The sequence below is a fragment of the Acomys russatus genome, chromosome 1 (genome assembly GCF_903995435.1).
Source record: "Acomys russatus chromosome 1, mAcoRus1.1, whole genome shotgun sequence".
Lineage (NCBI taxonomy): Eukaryota > Metazoa > Chordata > Mammalia > Rodentia > Muridae > Acomys > Acomys russatus.
Genome location: NC_067137.1, coordinates 9,409,743 through 9,434,610, shown reverse-complemented (window position 1 = coordinate 9,434,610; position 24,868 = coordinate 9,409,743). Strand labels below are relative to the sequence as shown.

General features: G+C 40.9%; 1 protein-coding gene across 1 annotated transcript in view; it reads right to left on the bottom strand.

Moving 5' to 3' along the window:
- The window catches only part of Thada (THADA armadillo repeat containing), a 282,053-nt gene that overhangs the window by 246,467 nt on the left and 10,718 nt on the right, over window positions 1-24,868 (bottom strand). Inside the window, exons 8-19 of the mRNA XM_051161396.1 lie at window positions 23,173-23,360; window positions 20,319-20,413; window positions 19,050-19,270; window positions 15,550-16,241; window positions 13,766-13,917; window positions 12,857-13,012; window positions 12,096-12,218; window positions 10,273-10,396; window positions 9,301-9,455; window positions 5,993-6,197; window positions 2,854-2,989; window positions 2,445-2,581 (exon numbers count right to left, since the gene is read on the bottom strand). Of these exons, the coding sequence (XP_051017353.1) occupies window positions 2,445-2,581; window positions 2,854-2,989; window positions 5,993-6,197; window positions 9,301-9,455; window positions 10,273-10,396; window positions 12,096-12,218; window positions 12,857-13,012; window positions 13,766-13,917; window positions 15,550-16,241; window positions 19,050-19,270; window positions 20,319-20,413; window positions 23,173-23,360 (2,384 nt within the window). The remainder of the gene's footprint in view (window positions 1-2,444; window positions 2,582-2,853; window positions 2,990-5,992; window positions 6,198-9,300; window positions 9,456-10,272; window positions 10,397-12,095; window positions 12,219-12,856; window positions 13,013-13,765; window positions 13,918-15,549; window positions 16,242-19,049; window positions 19,271-20,318; window positions 20,414-23,172; window positions 23,361-24,868) is intronic.

The following is a 24,868-nucleotide window of genomic DNA, read 5'->3' as shown; positions in this document are numbered from 1 at the left end:
AAACACAGTTCAAAAATCCACGGCTGCCCTCACCCTCTCCTTAGCTAACTATATCTAGACTCTTCGATACTGTGCTCAGTCATGTGCAAGAAGTACAGCTGAGTCTGTTTCCCTAGCCTACAATGCATGCTATCCATACTGACAGATAAAACTGTGTTGTAATACTATCTTTAAAAAAAATCAACACAATACAATCTTTTGTTACATAGACATATAAAGAGTCCATATTTGGTTTAGAAAAGCAAAAGACACAGCCTTCATGGCATGATGAATAGCGAAGTGTCTCTTTTTACTTGCCAGGCACTCACGGGAAAACAAGCTATAGGAAGGCAAGCCTTGTTCACTGAGTCACAAGTGCCTAAAACAAAACTGACGCAGTACAGAAGTTCAGGAGATCAGGCTGAACAAATGGGATGATGGGTGGGCAGCAAGTCACCCAAGCTCTAGTTTCTAGGAAGTACCAACAGGTACCAATCACATGGGGTGAACAAAATCTAGAAGGGGGCACAGATGGCATATATCTACCAGGCATTGTGGGAAATCCATAGCTCAAACTGTCTTCGTGGGCATTTAACCAACACCTTATGTTTGTTTGCTGCTTCCTTGAAATTTTGTCAAAAAAGAAAATTTTAACAACCAGGAAAAAAAAATAACAGAACTCCCCCGCCCTCCTCCCCAAAAAAAAGGCCATGAAAAGAGTACACAGAGGGGGAAAGGAAGAAGGGGATGGAGATGGGGATGGGCAAGAGGAGAAGGGGAGGGAGGGGGTGAAGGAGGAGGGGATCAGAACAAAGATTTAAGAATCCTATCCATCTATCTATGGCTCTCAAGGTAGACCTTTCTCATGGAGATTCAAAATATATGGCCTATAAAACAGGGAAGAAGCAGGAAATAAATAAAAAGATCAAGGATAAAGGAAAAGGCAGAATATAGAAAAGGCCTGTGGCTAAAGACAATGTCTGAGACCAGCTTTTTAAATTTTTAAATCTTTTTTTACTTTTTCCATTGTTTGCATGTGATGTATTTTGATCATATTCTTTCTCCTCTCTCAAATCTGCTGAGATCTTCCCCATCTACCCTTAAATAACAACAAAACCTCTTCTGCACATTCTACAAGTTCTGTCTACATTAGGGAACTGAAATACTCAAAATTGCTCATTCAGAATCTACCAGTACTTGCCTGAGCCAACTACCAGCAAGAAGCCTTTATGTTCTTTGTCCCTTTGTACTAAGTAAGAAAACTAAAGTATCAAAATCCCGCACTTAGGTTAACCTGAGCCAAAATAATTAACTCTGCCCTAGTATCACGAATCAGCACTGATTGTCGTCACGAGGCAGGAAAACAGACACCACTTCTTGAAGGACAGCACTATGAGACAGGCAGGATAGCAAGCAGATGCCAAGCCACTACAGCAGAGGGCGCTAAAGCATCAAAGTGGAACAGAACAATAGGCTAACGACTATGTGCCATTCAAATATAAATTATAGTTAGTGAGAAGCAAGTCCAACTTTATCAGAAGGAATGCAGAGAAATCCATATGGAAAGAACTAGAATAATCTATGGAAGCCGAAAATTACCTGGAGAGAGTGAGAAGATGCAAAGAAAAAGGAAAAAGATTTTTAACAAAGTTATTAAAAGTAATCCTAAAAGAAAATGGAAATGCACTGGGGATGAGAGAGGAAATTGCCAAACAGTCTAAAGCCCAGAGCTGCATGGAGATCCGTGGTAGGATCATATGCAAAGAGGCAGAGATGGGAGGGAAAAAGCAAATCAAAGTTTCTCAGTACAGTTGCGCATAGCTATTTCCTTCCATTTCTTCCCATCAACTGGGTCTTTGTCCATTTCACATTCCCAGCAAGCTGTCTTCTCTGACCCACCCCATTAGCAGCCCACCTACATACTCTGAGAAACAGTGCTATAAAACCCAACTTATCTTATTTATCACCTGGCTCTCGGGAGCTCAGTCGTCATTTTATATAAACAGTGTTTGTAACAGTTTTTTGTCCTTTTTTTTTAAATCCAGTAGATGATGGTTATACAAAATAGGTATATCAATGTATATAATTTTAGAGCATACTTTGACCATATTTACCTTATATTACCCTCTCTTACCCTCCTCATTCCCACAATCCTCTTTGTTCGAACTAGTCCCTATCTACTTCATGTCTCCCTCTCTCTTTTTTTGAATGGTAATTCAATGGCTCGCACTGTTTGCTTATAAGAAGACGAATGAGTTTGTTTACAGGAACAAAGGCACCTTACTGCTGACTGCACCACTGCGTAAAATGTCTCTCCTGCTTGGGGCTATTCTTTAATAGTTACAAATTTACTAAAAAATTAGAAATAGCATGAAAAATATTTTTCCTTGAATTTAGCTTTTATATCTCTCCAAGTAAGAAGGAGATAAACGGAGACAGAAGCACACTGGCCCTCGTCTGCTGACCTGAGTCAGTGTCCATCGGGATGAGGCCTTCAGGGGAGGAGCTCTGGATGACAGGAGACACCACCGCAGACAGCCTGTAGGACAGTAGCAGAAGCCTCCCCAGCACTGGCCTCCACTCGCTCACCAACTGCAGGCCGCTGCAGCACACAGTACAGACAGTATACTAAATGCAAAAACTCATTTGAAAAGGGAAATTAACACAAAAGAGATGAAAGAATTTATGGCTTAAACTGTGTGATATATAAAATATTAAGGACTTCAAACATGTATATATGGGTAGATAATTAAATCTAATTTTCAATTCTTTTTAAGGAAATGTAATATTCCTTTCCCAAAACACACTCCAGTAAGAAAGTACAGGTCAAACAGAAATGCACTTCTAAAACAAGATCTCGCTGGACATCCTTACTTTAGAGGCAACCTCTGAAAAGCTCTTGTTATACAGTGGACTCTCCCATACATTGGAAATGAAGATGCAGCCTGAAGCAGAGAGTTCTCAGCCTGAGATATTTCATCCTCAAGGTTTTCCATCAAGCATTTAATAACTAGAAAAAGCAAAGAGAAAACTGAAATAGCCTCAGTTATAAAACACACTTCCAGTTAATTTATAGAAAAATAGCAGAGCTAGCTCAACTCCAATTATACTAGAGGTTTTGCATACATATGTAAACATGTACACACATGTGTGGATATGCACCAGTGAAAGTTAAAGGTCAGTACTGGCCATCTTCTCCAGTCACTCCCACCTTATTTTCTGAAGGCAAGATCTTTCACTGAGCCTAGGGTCCACTGACTCAGTGAGGCTGACTTGGAGAGCCACCCTATCTCTGGCTCCCCAGGCTGGAATGACAGATGCACATTGCCACACCTGGCTTTTTACATAGATGCTGACAATCCCAACTCAGATCCTCAAGTGTGCACAGCAAGTACTCAATCAAATGAGTTGTTTCCCCCAGCCCCTATAGTGAAGGTTTTGAATCAAAGATGTTTCAGGGGCATCAAAGCCTGTTACCAATTTCTAGCTAAGACACTGTTAAAGAGTGGGATACATTCACTTAGTTGCCGGGATTCAGGACATGCACACTGAACCAATCCTTCTAGATACCCTCTAGCTGGATGTCACAATCCAAGGCCACACAGCATGGACTAATGGGGGAAAAATGATATTTAGTAACAGTATAATCAAGATACAATTCAGACACCATGCAATTCATATGTGTACCAGCTGGGCCAGAAAGATGGCTCAGTGGGTAAAGGAACTGTCAATCAAGCCTGATGACCCGAGTTAGATTCCTAGATCCAGGGTGGTAGAAAAGAATTTGCTCCTGAAATTGTCCTCTGACAGCCACACTGCTGCACAAACACAAACATAATAAATGCATATAAATGCAGTGACAACTAGAGTGCACAAGTCATCAGATATTTGTAAACATAAATATTATTCTAGAATATTTTCACAGCCACTGTTGTAGTATTTTCACACACAAAACACTAAAACAAAAGAACTTTCCTCAGCAGTCACTCCTTTCATGGTAGCTCTGCCATTGCTCTGCCCTAGGTAACCAGTGACTTACTTTGTCCCTATAGATTCGCCTCACCTATAGCCAGGTGTGGTGATATGTACCTGTCATCCTACAACATTGGGAAGCTGAGGTGGGGAGATCAGGAGTTCAGGACCAGCCTGGCTATACAGCAAACTGGAAGTTGGCCGGCCTGGGTTATATGAGATTCTATCTCAAAAAAAAGCAAAAAACAAAAAACAAAAAACAAAACAACCAACGACAACAAAAGATTTGCCTATTCTAAAAGGATAGAATGAAGTATAACATGACTGGCTCTAATCACTTGTCATAATGTTTCAAAGTTCATCAAAGCTGCATCAATACTTTATTCTTTCATATGGCTAAATGAACAGTTCATGGTACAGGCATAACACACTTCACTTATCCATTAAGCAGCTGATGCGCACATGGCTTAGTTCCACTTTTAGACCAGTATGAATAACACTGTTGCAAACACAAAAGTGCTGTACAGTTTTTGCCTGGACGTATGCTTTTATTTTTCTGGGTACTTACAGGCTGAATGCATGTGTGCATACCCTCAATCCCAGCAGTGCATATTGTGTTTTCTCCACAACCTCATTAGCATGTACAATTTGGGGTTTTCTGACTCTACTTGGAATAGTCTTCCCTCTCGGATCTTGACCTGCATTTCCCTACAGGCTGAGAGTACTGAGTGTTACCTCCTACACTTGCTATTCACCTACCCAGCATGCACAGAATCCTGGTCTCAATCCCTGCTACTGCCCCGCATAAGTCAGGAATGCTGGCTCCTGTCAGTAAGCTCATCACTCAGGAGGTGAAGCTGGGATGAGCAAAAACTCAAGATCGTCCCTGAAAACACAGCAAGGCAGCCTAGGCTACATGGGATCTCACTCAAAAAAGGAGCAGGCAGTGAGGAGCTGGAGGAGTTGGCTTGTTACACAAGCATGGCGATCTCGGTTTGAATCACCAACACTGACGCAGGCGTCTGCTGTGGTGGCACCCATCTCTAACTGCAGTGGTGGGGCCGGAAGCAGAAACAGGCAGATCCTGGAGGGTCCCTGGCTAGCCAGTCCAGCAGAAACGGCAAGCTCCAGGTTCAATGAAGAGACTGTCTACAAAATTAAGTGGAGGGCTGCTGCCCAACCATATGGACCTGAGTTCAAATCCTAGAGCTGGGTATGGTCAGGTGGCCACACCCCTAGCACTGTGGCAGATGGACAGGAGGATCTCTGCAGCTGATTGGCCACTAGTACAGCTCCAGGTTCAATGAGAGAGCTTGCTTCAGGGGAAGAAAACAGCGTGGTAGGACAGGATACTAAATCTTCCGTGTATATGCACGCACATGTGCATACACCACATACATGCACTCACATACACAATTTTTTAAAGGTTTTCATGTTTTTAAAAATAATTCAAAATAATAAGATGGAGAAGTGACTGAGGAAAATATCCCAACATCAAAGTAACTCTGCACTGTACAGACACAATGAGGATGATCTGTCTGTGGTCACAGAAAAATTACCATAGGAAAAGGTGCACTCTGAGTAGAGAAAGAAAGAAATCGCTCTTCTTAAAGTGTGCCTTACTAATTAATGCACACCTGTGCATCTATTTATGTATCTACATGTATGTACTCTTTTGCACTTGTGCATCTATTTATTTAGTACAAGTCTCTTTAATCCCAGCATTCAGGATGCACAAGCAGGTATATCTCCGAGTTTGGGGACAGCCTAAACTACAGAGCTAGTTCCAGGACAGCAAGAGCTATTCAGAGAAACCCTGTCTGTAAATAAATAAATAAATAAATGTCAAAAATAAAAAAGAAAGAGGTGTTAAAGATGAGTAAACTTAATTTACATAAATGGTACACATGTTCTCTTATGTGCTGGCAAACTCTTAAAATATAAACAAGTGAATATTAAGCCAACGGGTACTCTAGTCAAACAGAAAATAAAATAGAGGTTTTGGTAAGTTACAGCAAAAGGTAACTTGCTTGATACAAACCCACTAATGTATTCCTTTCCACTATGGCAGACTTCTCTCCAGCTCCAGGTGTGAGTGGCTGTGCTAAGGCAGACAGAGAGGCTGGCAGAGCATCCTGCCATATCAGCAAGTTCAGCAGGTAAGAGGCTGTCACACAGTCGTAAGGTTTAGTGCTGGTGCTGAGCTCCAATGTTGCCTGGAACAGGCCTTGCAGCTTCTCAGAACCCTGCAGCAGAGCACAGTTGCAGTGACCACGGCAGAAAGCAGCTTGAAGGAACAGTGTATTTAAACCCCCTGCCCACTGTCTTGCTGAGGCTCCTATGAGCACTAACAGCATGAACTGCTTTGCTCAATGACCACAGGCTGCTCTTGCCATAGCATTTGGTGATGATCACTAATCACTTCAGAGATGAAGACCTTGAATATAATTTGCATTGGAAACTCAACCATTCTCTGTGAATGTTGCTGTGCCTCCAAGCCTGACTACCTCCATTGTGCCCACTCAGGGCACAGACTTCAGCTAGCTGTTTCTCTCGTTTATGTTCTATGTAAGCACCACATTCTTGCCCTTCCTTTCCCTTTCTCCCTTCCCATAGAACTGGCTGTTTAAATGACAGAGCCATAAAAAGGTTCCTCATGGTAAAACTCCATTCATGAGTAGAGAACAAAGGACTAGACAGGCCTCAGAAGTTGAGCATCCAGACTCCTAACCCTGTGTGCCAGGTAAGTCTCTCCTCATGTTGTGCTAAAGAGCACAGAACAAAGGAAAGTTCACAGTAACAACTAGGAAAGGACCCTGGCTTGGCAACAGGAGACATGGATCCCAGTCTCAATCCCGCAGCTGACAGGCCACATGCTCACCACTCTAGACATCAGTGCTCAGCTGCTGAATAATATTAGGATTCTTTTTGGATTGTTCCATAACTATCTAATAGGAGGGTCTAGAGACTCATTTCTGGATTTGACTATTAGTACACTGACATTTAATGATGTCTAACAGTTTCAAAATAGTAGATAGTAAATGTACTGATTTGAATATGTTTGTTTCTATACAAATTCTTTTCTACTTGACATTAGCGTAAACCTTAAACTACACTACCTATAAATCAGTGAGAAACAAAATAAGCAGCCTTATTCTACTTAGCCTTTTATTCAACTTGGATCAAGATATTAATACAAGGGACCAGGACCCTAGAGATGACTCAGTGCCTAACAACTTGAGTCAGATCACTGGAACCAACATAGTGGAAAAAGAGAACCAACTTCTGAAAGTTGTCCTCTGACCTACACACAGACACATATACATACACACACACACGCACACAGTGGCACATATGCAGAAATAAATGGAAATGTAATTCAAAAACAAAATATTGATGCACTATAAAGGCATATGATTAGCAGCTCCACAGAAAGATGGGAAGTAAACCAGATGAATAGTAAGGACATACATCAAACATTTATTATACACAGGTATCAGAGCAGTTAAGCTAGTGTTCAAGAAATACTTTAATGTTAATGTAAACTGTTCAAAAAAATTAGATACCAGACAGGATATAGGATAGAGGACTTTGGAAATGCATAACCAATATTTTCAAATCGTTTTTAAGTAAAATGTGATCAAATCTTTTAATTATTTTTTTATAATTTATAAATTAATTATACTCAATTAATTTATTTATTTGGGAGTAAGGAGCTAAAAGGGGCTTGCTCACACTATGGTAATCACACGGCAGTCAGGGGACAACTAAAAGAACTGTTTCTCTCCCTCTACCATGTAGTGCTCAGAGACAAACCCTAAGTCACAAAGCTTGGTCACAAGCACCTTCACCTACTAAGCCATCTTGCCTGCCCTATTTTAAAATCTTAAATGTTTATGTCAATGACCATTACACTAATATGCAGTAAGACCAGATACTATAACGAAAATCCTAACTTAAACCACATAAGGCAAAATGTTCTTAAATTCCACAGTATCTCTACAGCAAGCACATGCTTATGAATTAAAGAGGCAGAGGTCCTTTCAGATCCCTTCAGAGATTCTGTAAGTACCAGGCTTTTCTATAATTTCCCTTCTCACTCCAGATCTCTCAAAAATTATTTGAAAGGAATGAGGCATAGCTAATCTATATGATAAAATGCTGCAAGTGATGGACAGAAAAGGAGATTGTGCTGATAGAAGAAAAAAATCTATTTTTCAATTCTACAGGGCACAAGAATTTAGCAGTGAGCACCAAAGACCCTTCTGCTCACTAAGGCACCCCAGAAGACTACAAATACAGGTAGATTCTGGGCAGCAACTCATACCCTGGACCATATCAGAACAGTGATACCCTGAGACCCTGCAATGCCATACCAAAGACACAGAAAAAAAAACACGGTGCTGTCTAGTCTGGCACTGCTCCTCTGAATCCTACCCCTATCAGATGATATCAGGCTGTATGTCACACACTTAACTAGACACAACAGCTGCAGCCCCCACAGGCCCCTTGGCCTCTGGAGATTGCTAATGGCAGCCTGTGACAAAGCTCTATGTCCACTATGTTCCTGGTGGCCCCACATCCTGGGGATCCCCAGCAGAACTACTTTACACTGTGCCTTTATTCCCAACCCCACCTTTGTGGTCCGGTAGAGGGCTGGGGCTGAGCACCTCACAGAGAACTGCTGCTGACCTCAAATATCTTGAGGTTTCAGTCTCAGTTTAGCCCCTGCTTTTTGAAAGACCAGAAACACATTCTCTACCTCATTTACACTCAGCTTCTTGGTCTACTAACCAGGAAGAGCATCTTTAAAACCTCAAAATTGCTGTAAGTAATATGTTTTGGGCAAATATCAAAAGCCCAAGGGAACTATGGAAACCATGTAACTGAAGTCAACCAATTAGCTTGTAAGCAGCAAAACCTACTGCCTCCTACACCTCCATTTCCATCAAAGCAACTTTTAAAAGTATAGCTCAATGATGTGGATTTTTACCATTTCCCACCCTTCTAAGACCAGACACAGATGGTAACTGAAAAAAATTCTCACAAGATCTAAGGAGGCAAAGAGCTGGGACAATTCTGACTACTTTACATAAGCTAAAGTAAAAGTTCTAGAGGCTGGAGAGATGGCTCAGAGGTTAAGAGCACTGTCTGCTCTTCCAGAGGTCCTGAGTTCAGTTCCCAGCAACCACACGGTGGCTCACAACCATCTATAATGAGATCTGGTGCCCTACTGTGATGGACAGTCATACATGCAGGCAGAACACTGTATACATAATAAATAAATCTTAAAAACAAAACGAAACAGTTCTATGCTCACACACAATTACATAGGGGAAATCCACATACCTGGAGCTGTGCAGCTGTCACTGACGACAACTTCATCAGAAGATCAAATGCTAAGGTTTTCACTTCTTCAAAAGTACTAGTAAAGCATTCCAAAAGTATCTGGAAACACCCAGCATCAATATCATGACTCAGCTGATACACTGTTTGGATGCTGCCTTAAAATTTTAAATAAATGAAATTATTTAAAAATGAATTTCAAAAAATCAACTGCTCAAAAGTATCAGGTCAAATATTTATATAAGATCAGTACAAGAATTCACACTTCCTGCTTCGCCCACAGTAGGATTTTGCTTCCTACTTTATATAGCACACACTAGGCACAACAGCACAAAACTACATCTCTTCAAATGGCAAAGTACTACAGCTTAACAAATATGAAATAGACATTTTTTTTAAAACTTTTCAAAAGGTATGAAAGATCTGTTACTTTTTAAAGAAAAATAAACAAATAAATTTAGGAACACATCTTTTAAAAAATCTTCCAGGGGCTAGAAAAGTGCTTCAGTAGTTAAAAAGCACTTGCTGCTCTTGTAGAAGACCCAGGTTTGGTTCCTAGCACCCATTCGTAGCTCACAGCCATCTGTAACTCCAGTCTCAGGGAATCCAATGCTATCTTCTGGTCTTGGTGGGCAACAGGAACACAGAAGAAACATATATGCAGGTGAGCATTCATGTACATAAATAAAAATAAATCTTTAAAAAACAGAAACAAAAAAACCCTTACTGACCCAAGATCCAAAGTCTTAGTGTAAGCTGGCACATGTTGATGAGCAAGACATATCCTATGATCTTTTTATTTTGACTCATCCCAAATTCCTGGGATAAATTCCACACGGTCATAGTGTACATTTTTTTAAGAGTTATTTTTATTTTATGCATGAATGTTTTGCCTACATATATGTACATGTACCACATATGCTCCTAGCAATATGCTAGCAAAGTGTACGTTTCCCAGACATTGCTATAGCTTACCTTCCGAGACAGGAAACACTTCAGCTACTGAGCCTAAAATGGTTAAAGCTGAAAACCTAGTTGAGTAGGAAGATCCAGGAAACAATGCTTCAAAAAGAATGTTGGAAACAGATGACATGAAATTCTAAAATGAAGAACAAATTACAGTTAAGTATAATTAGGTTAGTCGGCAGTTGGTCAGGGGGGTCTCTTCTGCTGCATCTACCTCAGGGTGAAAGCTCTGTTGACGCTGTCCTAGCTGTTTGATTGTCAGCTTGACACCTGCTAGACTTTGGATAGTTTATCCCCTAAAGACACATCTGCTTCAAGTTTGATCCCCACTGAGAGGGTAGGAAAGTGAGGGGCCTTTAAGAGGCAAGGCCTAGTGGAAGGTAATTAGTCTAGGGGACTCAACTCCCAGAAACTGACTAGTTCTGTCAGGGGTGAATCAGGGTCCTTTCAAACTATTAGTTTCCATGGGCCTGGTGTTATGCTACAGGTTTATTTTCTCAGCTTGCTCTCTTGCCTTCACACCTAAGCACATGCTCCTTCCACATTGTGTCCACCACTCCGCTACCTCATGACGACGCGGGAAAGAAATCCTCAACTCTGCTGTCTGGTCTTCAGCCACTAACATTCTTCTTTACAATCTCGACCCTTTCCAAAGTACCCTCCCCTCCCTCAAGTACTTGATAGAGCAGCACAAAAGGAACACTACTCAGAGCCCAAACCACATCATGACACTAATAAACCTGTCTTCACAGACTCAACACGATCAACAGACACGATCTGCTCAGGCCCTGTCTGTGCCAGGCGTTATGAATCCTGACTTCTCTAGACAGAGGGATGCGGCATTCCAAAGTTTTAGAGTAAACAAAGATATAGCCAACAGAGAGACTAAACTGACTATGACACGATTTATACAAAGATCTAACTATTCTATTGTTTCCCTGCCCCTGGGACTCATCCTCTACCATTCTTTTTATATAAATGCTTTCTTAGAAAAACTTAAAGCCATCAGGTAAGTTTACAAAGGGGTTTTCTCGCTTAATCCTCAAAACGAAGTTGTTGTGGGTTTTGTTTGCTTTGGTGATTTTGGTTTGTCTGTATGTTTGGCTGACTATTTTTTGAGACAGATCTCACTATGTAGTCTTGCTGACCCACAGATCATGAGGTCAGGAAGATGGGTCAGTCAGTGCGGTACTTGTTATACCTGAGTTGGACCCTTAACACCCAAAGCCCAGGGTTGCAATGTACAGCTGTGATCAGTCCTAGGCTGAAGCAATGAGAGGATGTGTGGGCTTGCTGCCAACCAGTCTAGCTCAGTCAACAAGCTCCAGCGTCAGTAAGAAATCTGTCCCAAGAATAAGGTAGCGAGTAACCAGGGAAGATACTCCCTATCAACTTCCACCCTCCACATGCATGCATGCATTCATGACCATGTAACACATACTCACTCTCTCTGTGTCTCTGTGTGTGTCTCTCTCTGTCACACACACAACTGAGAGTTGTCAGTCTGACTCAGCCATAGCAGAGTCTTCTGCCATGTGAAGAGGTAGTGTTTAGAGGCAGCAACTACCCCAAATGTCAGATAATAAACTGCCCCAACAAGAGGTAAGCTACTGAGGTGAGCCAGTTATGTCACTGTCCTCAAGTATTGCCCTGGTTCTAGAACTCAGGCTAACTCCAGGGAAGCACTCAGGCCCAGAAGAAATATATAAGAGCAGCTTGATGAGGAAAAAGCACAAAGCCACAATTCACCGAAAGATTTGTGTGCTGCCCTCTAGTGCTAACTTCAAATGTGTGTGGTTTCTGAGGCCCTGGGTGCCTGGCACGTTGCCTACCTTATACTGCTGTAAAGAAACAGAAGGCTGCTCTCTGCTGGACCCATTCTCTGAGTCAGCTGTGGGTTTCCTTTGCTCCGATTTATAAAGTACCTGAGAACTTTCTTGTATCCTACAAAACAACTTTTAAGGAGAAAAAGACATTTTTTAGGAGGAAACATGTGAACCACACAGTAAATTAAATGCCCGTCTACAGGGACAATTTAAGGTGAAGAGAGTGCCTGGGTTTTCATATCTTGAAATCCATACTTTCTTTTTTATATAAAATTAACATTTTATAGTTTTACCAAAAACAATGTATTACGATAAGCAGAATCAAACCAATCTTCCCATTTCCTTTAAACTGGTGTGAACCTGAAAGAGATACACTAATCTCTATGCTTTAGTAATTCTCTAGCACATATGTGCTATAGACTCAAGACAAGCTACTCATGAAATGATCACTTCATGGGGTACTTAAAAATGCAAATGCCCCCCACCCCATCACCAGTGCTTTCTTCAAACCACCTACACTCTTAAGAACCCCAACGCTCAACTTTTTTTCTTTCAAAAAAAAAAAAAAAAAGAGTCTGGGTTGATAGGACAGCTCAGTGAGGCAGGGTGCCTGTCATCAACTGAATGACCTGCGTCTGTTGCTGGGATCCACCTGGTAGTGCAACACCACAATCATTCTACTTTCTCCCCAAATCTGGAACCTTTTAAAAAAGCAATTTCTAGCAATTACAACTCTCCCATTCTGATGGGCAGATGCAAAGCTCTACCTTTTTAAGGAGCGAGCAGATCTGTTGCCGCACCCCTGGAGACTGGCTGTTGAGATTGTATGTGATAAAGAACTGAACCCACTGCATCTCTTCCGCAGAGACCACTTCTGTGCTCCGATTACTTTCACAAAGCAAGCCTAGTGTATCTATCCGCACCTAAAATATATCAAAAGTACAATGTAAATTTTCCTATGAAATAAGCAAGACCTAAAATACTTCAAATGTGTGATATTTGTGTAAGCTACCAAAAGAATAAGTAAATTTCACATTGCCCACATATATACCTCAGAAAGGTTTATTAACATAAAACACCTTGTAGTTACTTCCTATGAAACTGTTTCATTACATGTATAGCTGAGGTTTATACAAGCTCACAAGCCGAAGCCTTACTCAGGTAGCACTCAGCTCTATCCTTCCTCGCCTTCTTAGTGCTACCTGACTTTAGGCCTCCACCACTCACTTTCCGCTACACTGGTCACTCTCCGGCCTTCTTTCTGCTCCTACTCCAGAACTTCATCTTTGACTCCACTGACAACCAATGAACAAACCCATTCAACTGGTAACTGGGAACCAATGACGTCATCAATCTTAGCCCTAGAGCTTTTGACTCTGTGTGCTGTTCCATCACTATTTCCTAACTAACCACCACCTACTCCAATCAGGCTCTTCTAAGCCTCCCAGATAAAGCCCCCTCCTAAGACATACTGGTATCTGGGTTGTCGCACAGACTTGTAGCTTCTTTGTGAAAGCTGTCTGTGTTCCCCAACCAGAGCAAGTACAAGGACGACACTTTCTACTATCTTCTTAATGGACTCCCAAGCATAGTGCTAGGTACAACTTGGGCCTCTAGCTGGACTACTAAAGGAGTGAGATTATCAGGGACTATGTATGCTATAGACGTGTCCTTACTTGGCAGTGTTGATGAACTAAGCCTTGCTTTACCCTTGCACTGCACACAAGGTTCTCCCAGGCGTGAGTTGCAGACTGAAGGTGTCCATGAGCTCTAGCTGTTCGCAGACATGCCATCAAAGCTCCCAGAGCCCCTCTGCGATTACAAGACCCTAGGAGGAGAAAAGACCACTCTTGTCCTGAAAGCACAGTGACAAAGGCCACCCCTGTGCTACACAATGACTATGACATGCCATCTTTTATGTCCCAATTAACATTAAATTTTAAACTAATCCAACATGAATTAAGGTGCTTACTCTAGAATAAAAATAACTGAAAATAATTGGTCATGCTAATAATTTCAAATAAGTATACTTATCTAATTAACTTAAAGAAATCATAACTTATTCCTTAATATATTTACTTTTGGCCTTGACACTTAGTAGAAAAAAAAATCAAGTAAAGAAAGTTACAAACAATTACACAAGAATAGTAGAAACACTATAGTAGTTAAAAGACTATTATTTCCTTGAAAATAAACACTGAACCTCAAAATATATTTTTGAGTTGTTCTCATTTTTAAGAACATAAAAGTGGACCACAAAGACTTGCGGATTTCAGTAGAGCATCAGGCATTAACAGAGACTCAGGAAATTGTAGCTCACAGGACACCTTATACAAGATAGCACGAGCTAACATCAGGTCAGGACAGGTTCATAAAGCCAAAGCCTCAGATGTTCTTTCAAAACAGCAAAAACAACTATTAGGATTATTAAATAACAGATTGTTTTATGTACAGAAGTCAAAATTTCCTCCCAGAACCAAATTAGTTCAAATAGTTTCTTAAATTGTATATAAGGATATATATTTTTTTCTTTATCAAGTAGAATAATGTTAAAATTTCCATGTTCAGGGTTATCATTCTGCATTCATTTTTAACCTATCTGTTTCTTTAGAGAGTTTCATGCAGCTGTGGCCAGCCCGGAAGTCATTACGCATCCTAAGCTGACCTTGAGCTGGAAGCAATTCTCTTACCTCTGTCTCCCAAGTGCTGGAATCAGAGACACATACCATCACATACAGCTACACACTAATTAGAAACTACGATCCCTTTAGCACTCCTGACTTCAGGTAGGATATGTCCCCCATTCTAATGACTACACCGTTCTTTTTTTTAAGTTGTGCCTCCAACCCCCGCAAGAAAAACCTCACCTGCTTTTTATTAAGCCTTCCTAAAGCATTTTTAATTACTATGTCAATCCCCTGGATAAGAAAATTATATAAAATACACACACCATTAATCTAGTTTGAAAACACAATAATAAATTAGAACCTTGTACCTAGGATCTGAAGCAGATGGCTCTGGAGTTAAGAGCACTGGCTACTCTTCTAGAGGAGCCGGGTTCAATTCCCAACATCTACATGGCAGCTTAAAACTGTCCAGAATTCCAGCCCAAGGAATCCAATTCCTGTTCTGACCTCCAAAGGCACTCACATGTTGCACATATAGATGCACAAGCAAGCCACTCACACACATTAAAAGTCAATCTTTTTTTTAAAAAAACAAAACAAAATCTTGCAACTGTAATCACTCCGTGGCTTGGTAAAACTACTTCAGCCAAAAACTGCACTCAGCTATGGAAGGTAACATCTGTTTCAGTCTGAAGTGGTTGTCACTAATCGCCTTCTTTACCACTTACAGGAGAGAAAGGAGAGATACGTTAACTAGAAGATGACAAATATCTGGCCAAGAACCTACATTTAAATATCCTTAATAGGAACTAATGAAACAAAGAATTTCTCACCAGTTTCAGTATCAATGGATGCCTGAAGAATCTTCACCATGTACTGCAGGCTCTCAGGGCTGTAATTCAGTAACCTTGGCAAGTAATAATCGATCACATAAGACTTCTGATCCAAGTTTCCTCTGCACAGTATAGAAAGAAGAGGAGAAACCCAAGTCTCGTGCCATTCGTCCACCCAGGTGTTGGTGACAGCTTGGGACTTCAATTGGCTCTTATGATTTTTAAACATGGTTTCCAAGAGGTCACTTGCATATGGTACCAATGATTGGTCTCCCATCACTTCTAGGATTTGAGTTGGAATAGTTTTATCTATTCCCAAAACATGTTCAATTCCAATACTCTCAACCAAACAGCCAAGGCATGCGTACTTCCCTTTAATATGCCATTCCAATCGCAGAAGACTCTTAGTTAGTTCCAGAAAGAAGGGGTCAGTGACTAAATCTGCCCCTTCCATAGTGAGCCGGTGCATTTGCAGAAGGTTCCTGAATATGATTTTGGTTTGGTGTCTCAGAGCATCCAATGGATGGTCCCAGTGTGTATAGACATATTCCAAAAGTCTCCTAGCTATGCTTGAATTCCCGTTCAGATGATCCCTTAGGCTTGGGGAACCTGATTCAAGGATTTGTACAGCCAAACTGGACCAAGATGTCAAGGTTCTTGACAGAAACATTTCTAGTGTTGACTCCTTAATCCTGGAGAAAAATAAACCATGACCTACATTAGTATAAACTGCCTAGTAAAAGAAATTGGATAGACATCACAACTTTAAATACAAAGAATGAATTAAAAAAATCAATTAAGGCCGGGTGGTGGCAGCACATACCTTTAATCCCAGCACTTGGGAGGCAGAGGCAGGCAGCTTGCTGTGAGTTCGAGGCCAGCCTGGTCTACAAAGCGAATCCAGGACAGTCAAGGCTACACAAAGAGACCCTGTCTCGAAAAACAAAAACAAACAAACAAACAAACAAAAAAATCAATTAAATTTACAACAACAACAAAATTACAAATAAGGCCAAACTGAAAGTCTAATTTTCACCTGAATCTTTTTACCTTATTAAAAATTTTTTAAAAATCAACACAAGGAAACCTTTAGGAATAAATGAAATATTCGCTATCTTCACTGTGATGATGATTTCATGGGTATTTTAAAGTGTGTGTGTGTGTGTGTGTGTGTGTGTGTGTGTGTGTGTGTGTGTGTGTACAAGAGACAAAGAGACAGAGAGAGAGAGAGAGAGAGAGAGGGACATGGCGGGGGGGTGGGGAGATGCACTCAAGATGTATGAACAGAGGCCAAAAGACGTCAGATGTCTTCTTCTATAGCTCTCCGTCTTATTTCCTTGAGACATCAGATGTCTTCTTCTATAGCTCTCCATCTTATTTCCTTGAGACATCAGATGTCTTCTTCTATAGCTCTCTATCTTATTTCCTTGAGACAGCATCTCTTACTGAACTACAAGCTGGCTACTTCAGCTAAGATGGCTGGCCAGCTGGCTCCTAGGATTCATTTGTCTCCACTTACCAATGTTGAGGTTACAGGGACATGTATCATGTGAGATTTGAACTAGGGTCCACATGCTTGCACAGCTCGTGCTCTAACTCACTGAGCTATCTCCCTGGCCTCTCACAGAGATTTTCAAATAGCCTGAGAGCCCAGCTGGGAAAGGCTGGGGAATCATGTTTTGGTACTGGGGTATTTTAGGATGATGAAACTATTGAGACAAGGTCTCCCTAGGTACCTAGGCCACGCCCGCACTCACCTCCCTGCCTCTGCTTCCCAAGAGCACCATCTAGAAAGATGGAAGTGATAGCTGTGTAATTCCATGAACATACTAAAAGAAACTGAATCTGTGCACTTCATGTTCATAAATTTTTGGTACATGAATTTTATCACCAATGTGTAATAATTATTTTAGAGCTTTTTGTTTATTTTAATAGTAATGCTTATTGCTATAATCATGATCTGACTTTTAAAAACGTATTAAATTCATTTATTTGTTTGTTTGTTTATTATCTGTGTGTGCACAGGAGCCAAGGTCAGAGGACAACCTGCAGGTTCAATGAATCAGACTCAGATCATCAGACTTGGTGGTACGCACGTTTAATAGGCAGACCCTATTTTGACATTTTTAAGTGCTCGATCATTTCATCCATAACAGGCAAACAGCAAAGAAACTCAGCTCTGGGAAGACCTTACTATAACATGCTCCTAAGTGAACACGTACTATCCAAACTTCATTTTACTCACCCAACAATTAACTTTTTTTATACTATGTACGTGTAGAACACATTAGATGAAGTAGAATTCATGAACCTCATGAATCCTAATACACTATACATACAGGCATTTCTGTAAGATTTTTTGTTGATTGGTTTGTATAGTGCGAGGAACTGAAAGTAGGGTATGTTTTACCATCCCTAAACCTGAATTTTTAAGTTTTTTGTTTTGTTTGTTTTTGTTGTTAATGGTCGCAGGGGTGGAGATGTAAGTCAGTAGTTAGGAACACATACTGTTCTTTCAGAGGTCAAAAGTTCAGTTCCCAACATCCATGTCAGGCAGGTCACAACCACCTGTAACTCGAGTACCAAGGGATCCCCTGCCCTCTTCTGGCCTCCATGCCACTTCATACATATACAAATACCCACCATACATCTGCACATAATTAAATAGAAAAAATTTAATGCTAGCAAGTTACCAAGAAGAGACTTGATACTCTAAGAGCATATATAGGGGGAGGAGGTCTCCTTCAATCACAGACATAGGGAGGGGAGAAGGGGAGAAGTGGGAGGGAGGGAGGAATAGGAGGAAACAAGGGAAGGGCTAACAATCGAGATGTAATATGAATAAATTAATACAAAAAAGGCTATCAACTTGAGAGTTGGGAGCATGGGAGGAGGGGGTTGAGGAAGAGTAACTGGGAGGAGCTGATGGGAGAAAGTGGAGAGAAGATGTATTTTGATTGAAAACATTTTTTAAAATAAGAAAGGTGTGTTTTATCAAGCATTTCCTATGGATTTTCTGATTGTTAAAAAAAAGACATAAAAAATTAAATCGAAAAAAATCGAAAAAAAAAAAATCGGAAAAAAAAAAAATTAAATCGATTCATAGAGCCTACTTCCCACAAAAAATAAATAAATTTAATGCTAGCTTAAGTTGGATATGGTAAAATACACCTATTGTGGAAGATCAGGCATTCAAAACCAGCCTTGATCATAAAGTACAAGGTAACATGAGACTGACTGAAAACAAACCAAACAAAAGAGCTAACATATATCTGAAAGCTAGCAATATTCACTACATGTTAACCTGCACCAACGATTTCTATAACTGTCATTTTCATTATCTTGTCTTTTCTCTCTTGTGCCTATTTTATTCTCACATATCAATTTTAATTTAGGAGTCATCCTAATCACATTTATCTGAATTAATTTTGTTGGCTCAGATATATCCTTCAAATGTCTTATAAGCATAACAAAACATGAGATAAAAAAACAAAACTCACTGTGAACTCAAGGTAAACAAAACACGCACAGTATCCAAGAGCAAAGCCTCCCCGCTTGGGCCCATGCTCCCATCCTGCCAGTCCAGCATAGCAAGTGTTCCCTGACACAGGAATAAGAGGGCAGCCGCTGGCACAGCAGCACAGCAAAGGCTCCTGCAGCTGCTCATGAACCACTCAGGGACGATGGTACAGTCAACTGACTGGAGAAGCAAGCTGCTGATCTGGAAAACAAACAAGGTAATAATATATAAATATCTCAAGTACAAACCTACAAATCTGTCTTCTGAAATATTCTAAGAAAACTAATGATGAAACAGCCACAAACATTAAAATGACTACACTAACTTTAAAAGTGAAAACACTTAAATCTAAGCACACTAATCTTTTGGCTGATAAGAAAGTGCTGGTAAAACCTAAAGGCCATTATCTGCAGGAGGACAAGAGGATGCTTTTAGAGGAGTTCTAAAAAATCCAATTCTATACAAGGATAATTATTTTGCATGCCTTCAGAATACACACATTTAATATAAGGCTGGGGTTAAAAGACAAAGTGAGTTTCTAGACAATGTGCTGGGAGGAGAGGAGAAGCCAGCAGCCAATACAAAGACTATGGTCTACATTACCAAACTACACTTTCCTTAGAGACCAAACTCACTAAACATTGACCCTGACATGCCTCTTGTATTACAGAGTATATGAGTAAGTATTTCAAAGTTAACTCTTAATAATGAGACTATCAGAAAAGTATTACTGTGTGTTTAAAAATTAGTCCCTACATAGTTGTAATGTTACGAATATCTCTTACCATACTGACACACAAAACTGAAAAACAGCCCTAGACACAATTGAGAGAGTGGTCAACAAAGTGTGGATAGCAAGATTTACAGATCAATGCTTCCGGGCCCTTACTTCATTTGCAATTTTGAATTATCATTAAAGAGAAAAGAGATATTGGGAAAATCCCAACCATGGCAAATGAACTCTTTAAAATTTAGCTAATATGGTTGAAAATTTGAGAGGCCGGTGAAATGGCTTAGTTGATACAGACATGTCAAGTCTAACAACCTAAGTTTCCTTCCCAGGACCCAAGTGGTAGGAGAGAAACAACTACCACAAGTTGCCCACTGACCCCAGTGACACGTGTGTGTCCGTACATACCCCACAAATAAATAACTGTAAAGTAGTAAAAAATGAAATGCTGCAATTAAAAAAAATTGATTTTCATCTAATTCTCAGTGAAGGAAAGTTCTAAAAAGAATACACACTCACCAATTCAGGAAGCTTTTCAGATGGTTGGAACATGGTCTTAGTGAAAAGAACAACAGCTAATCCAGATGTACTCTGAATAGTCTGCAGAAGGTCCTCTGTTGGGGGTGGGGCAGACATCATGTATTAAAGGATGGCAAGTCTGGTGCAGTGGAAACAGCAAGTGCTTTGGGAAAAACAGTCCTCAGTAGTTCCAGCCTGACCATTTCCCAGGTGACTAGACCCCAGACAGGTTACTTAACCTCATAGGAACTTCGCTTTTTTTCAAAAATTACAAAATAAATACATGAGAAAAACTAACTCACACAGGACAAGCTATCATAAAGTTTAAAAGAAAGTTAAGAGAAAGGCTAAGCCCATTACATACTCAGTAAATGAGATTCCCTGTCTCAGCCAACATCTTACTCTCATCCTCCTTAGTGACAACTCTGACGTACCTAGCAACACCATCACCTGGCCCTCCCCACCACTGATGCCTCTAACTCAAAAACACAGACAACTCTGAGAGCTTTGAAGGTCTATGTGAAAAATCTATAGCAACGTTAATTAGGAACCTTGCTGGAACAGCATTAAAAATGACCAGGCAAGCTGGGCATGGTGGCGCAGGCCTTTAATCCCAGCACTCAGGAGGCAGAGGCAGGTGGATCGCTGTGAGTTCAAGGCCAGCCTGGTCTACAAAGTGAGTCAAGGACAGCCAAGGCTACACAGAGAAACCCTGTCTTGAAAAACAAAAAGAAAAACTGACCAGGCAGTTTTGAGTTGCTATCTTCTTTCTGTTTACATACCTAGTAGCCTCCAGTGATGTGAATTACTCACCTCAGACTGAGAAGTATGGCAAACATCTTAAGCTAAGTGTTAAATATCCACTCTACCCTGCATCTCTGGGAACAAAACTGACTTTTGGCAGCCATATGCTTAGCCAAAAGCAGAATTCTTGCTTCCACAATCTTCCTCACAAGTAAAAGCAGCCACTGGAGGGGATTCAGGACAAGGAGATACAGACACAAGTCCCTTGGATCTATTAGTTTTTTTCTGATTAAGATACAACTGGTCCTTCTTCCTGCTTTAAACAAATACATGATGCCCACAGCTACAGCAGACAGATGCCAAACAGGGGTTAACAAACATATGAGTAAAATGCTCCTACATTGATGGCAGTAGCTCTGGGTCAACCGCCTCTGAATTTCATGATACAGGAAGAGAGGCATCAATTCAGTTTTTTGTTACTTGCAGCTAAACACTTTACTAATACAAAAAACTTTAAACTCCATAAGAATAGCAGTGGTGAAGCGCCATCGACTTCTCAGAAAATAAACCGTCCTGCTAAACCTGAGTCCGGGCTGCAGAGATGGATGACTCAGCAGTCAAGAGTACTTGCTGCTCTTATAGAGGACCCAGGCTCGTTTCCCAGCACCCCCCAAATGGAGGCTCATGAGCGTTACAAACCTGGCTCCAGGGGATCTGCCGCCCTATTCTGGCCTCCACAAGCATATAAACTAATATGGTGACATAAACTCAGACAACTACACACACAAATAAGTATTTTGTAAAGCATTTTTTAAATTGTGCCTTCTCTATATTTTTCAGATTGTCAATCTCCCCCTTTAAAAGGTAACTATCCTGTGAAAAGTTATCTCTAACCTCTGTCTTGATAACTAACTAACAGATCTGGAGCGAGGGCTCAGAGCTGCTGCTCTCGCAGAGGGTCTGGACTTAGTTCCCAGCACCGACACTGGGCAGCTCAGCACTTAGAACTAGCTCCAAAGTATCAGACACCCTCTTCCCACCTCCCCAGGAACCCAAATGCACACATACTCAGGGACACACACATAAACTAAAAATTCTTCTTTTTCTTTTTAAAGAAACTAATTAATTTAGTTTCCTTTAAGTTCCAAAGCCATGACTTTTCCTAGTTACCAGTGTTAAAACAACCACCCCAACAAAAGCAGAGTAAAGCACTCACACTATGGCTAGGGTTAGGGTTAGAGTACGCTCCACAGAGTGTGGGTCAGAGGACAGCTTGTGAACTCCATTGTCTCCCATCATACGAGTTCCAGGGACCACGCATCAAACTCAGGTCATCTAGCTTGGTGACCAAGTCTTTACCCACTGCGGCATCTTGTCCAGCCAATGCTTTTTCATTTTTTAAAATGTTACACGTATGGGTGTTGCACCTGCACGTCTGTCTGTCTGTGCATCTTGTGTGTACAGTGTCCAAGAGAGTAGAAGACGGCATAAGGTCCTCTGGGGCTGGAGTTAGAGATGTTGTGAGTTGCCATGTGGGTACTGGCTATTGAACCCAGGTCCTCAAGAAGAACAGCCAGTACCCATGACTGCTAAGTACTACAGTTCCTTGTTGTTGGGCTTTTGTTTTGTTGTTCCTTTGGTTTTTGTCTACTTTTTAAATTTTTGCTTTTTTTTTTTTTTTTAAGTTAAATTCATATATATGTTACTATATAGAATAGCAGATGAAAAGATAATTTAACCCTTTCTTGGATACTTAAAGCCTATGTAACCCTTTTGTTAAAAAAATAAAAGCGTGTGTGTGTGTGTGTGTGTGTTTAAATAAATTATAGCTGGTAACCATCCTTGAACTCATCATCAGAGAAAGAGAAGTTAGCTTCCTAGCCCAGACAACCTATCCATGTACCTCATCCAAACCATAATTCCCTTTCGGACTCTGAGTAAACACTATTCTGACTTTCACAGTAATGACTTCCCTACAGTCCCTATATTGTCCAGTAGCTTTAACAAATGAGTATGCATTTCTGGACATGGCAGCATAGCTAAGTTGCATGTATTAGGGAAAGCTGACTGGCACGCAGTTACAACCAGCACATAGCACTGACACACTTACCATCACTTAAAAACTGGGTGAAGATGCTCAGCAAGCTACACATGCTTTGCCAGGCTGGAGAGTAGGAATCATTCCAAAGTCCGCCCTGGGGCACTTGTACTTTCTGCACTACTGTCACAGCAACCCTAACACCAACCAGCAAGTCACTCATTAACTGTGTTTGAACAATATGGTTTCCAGCAAATTTTCTACAAAGAAAAAAGAAGATTTCAGAAGGAAATTCAAATCCAAATGTCACCACCTCTACGTCCTCTAAAACCAGCACACTCCTGTACCCAAGGGGGGTCACAGCAGGCAGGGCTCCATCTCCCACCTGCATACATTCCAGTCACACAGACACCACCTGTAAATTCCTAACACTCTTACTTCAACAGGCCCCCTTCCTCTGTCAGACTAACCTTACTCCCTATTTTAGAGCAAAAATAAGAACTGTGTAAAAAGAGAATTGAAGAACTATTGAGACAACCTACAGATGGGAACACTCAGCCTACACACACTTTTTCCACCTGCCTTCAGCGTGTTCTCCTAGATGCTGTCCTCAGACATCACGACTAGGTATTCTCTCCTCCCTCTCATACCTCACCCTCTTCTCTCTAGTGCAAAGGACCAAGCCAAAGCTCCCCAAGGTTCAGTCCTCAGTTCTCAGCTCTCTAATTCTTTCCCTTGGTGTTAGTCTCATATAGTTCTTAAGCCTTAAATTATATTCTATATGTTAACTATTGCCAGACTTTTGGCTCTAACCTAGATGTCTCCCACTGTATTTCTGACTTCCTGTTCACCATCTTCACTTGGGCATCTAATAGCTATCTCAAAATATATGGATTTATACTTGACTCCAAATCTGTGCCACCTCTTGGGATCTCTAGCTCTAAAAGTGCTGTAATCACGTTTGCCTCCTGTCCTCTTTATACCTTCTCAAGGAAACCTTACTTCTATCTTCAAAATATATCTGGGCTTATACCATGTCCACGGCTCCTATTTGACCTGGATAGTTCTCATATGTCCTTTGGATTACAACAGCTTTCATCTGGTCTCCCAGCCTTTAACTTGTCCTTCTCAGTCTACTTTCAATAGGGGAGAACAGATCCTATTAAAACTAAAGCCAGGAGCCAGGCGTGGTGGCTCGGAAGAGCAGACATGCAGACAGGAGGTGCACTTAAATTTTAGTCTAACGCCTGGTGGTGGTAGCGCACGCCTTTAATCCCAGCACTCGGGAGGCAGAGGCTGGCAGATCACTGTGAGTTCGAGGCCAGCCTGGTCTACAAAGTGAGTCCAGGATAGCCAAGGATATTCAGAGAAACCCTGTCTCAAAAAATACAACAAAAAAAAATCCAAAAAACTGAAGTCAGGAAACAACAGTTTGTAAGTTCCTCAAAACAAACAGAATTAGCACAGCACACAGCGGTTCTACTCTAGGTATTCAGTTCCAAGAACTGAAAGCCAAGTACGGGAGGCATACGAGAGGCTGAAGCATAACTGCCTGAGAAGGCTGTCTGAAAGCAGCATAAGCTACAGTTTTAAGAGGGCTGAGGCTACAGGGTAAGACCTTACTTTAAAAAACAAACAAATAAAGGGGGTGAAATAAAAAAGAAACTGAAATAGACTCTTGTACACACCAATGATTATAGGAGCGTTATACAGCAGCCAGAAGGTAGAAAAAGCTAAAGCATCAGCAGGTAAGCAGACACAATGTGTC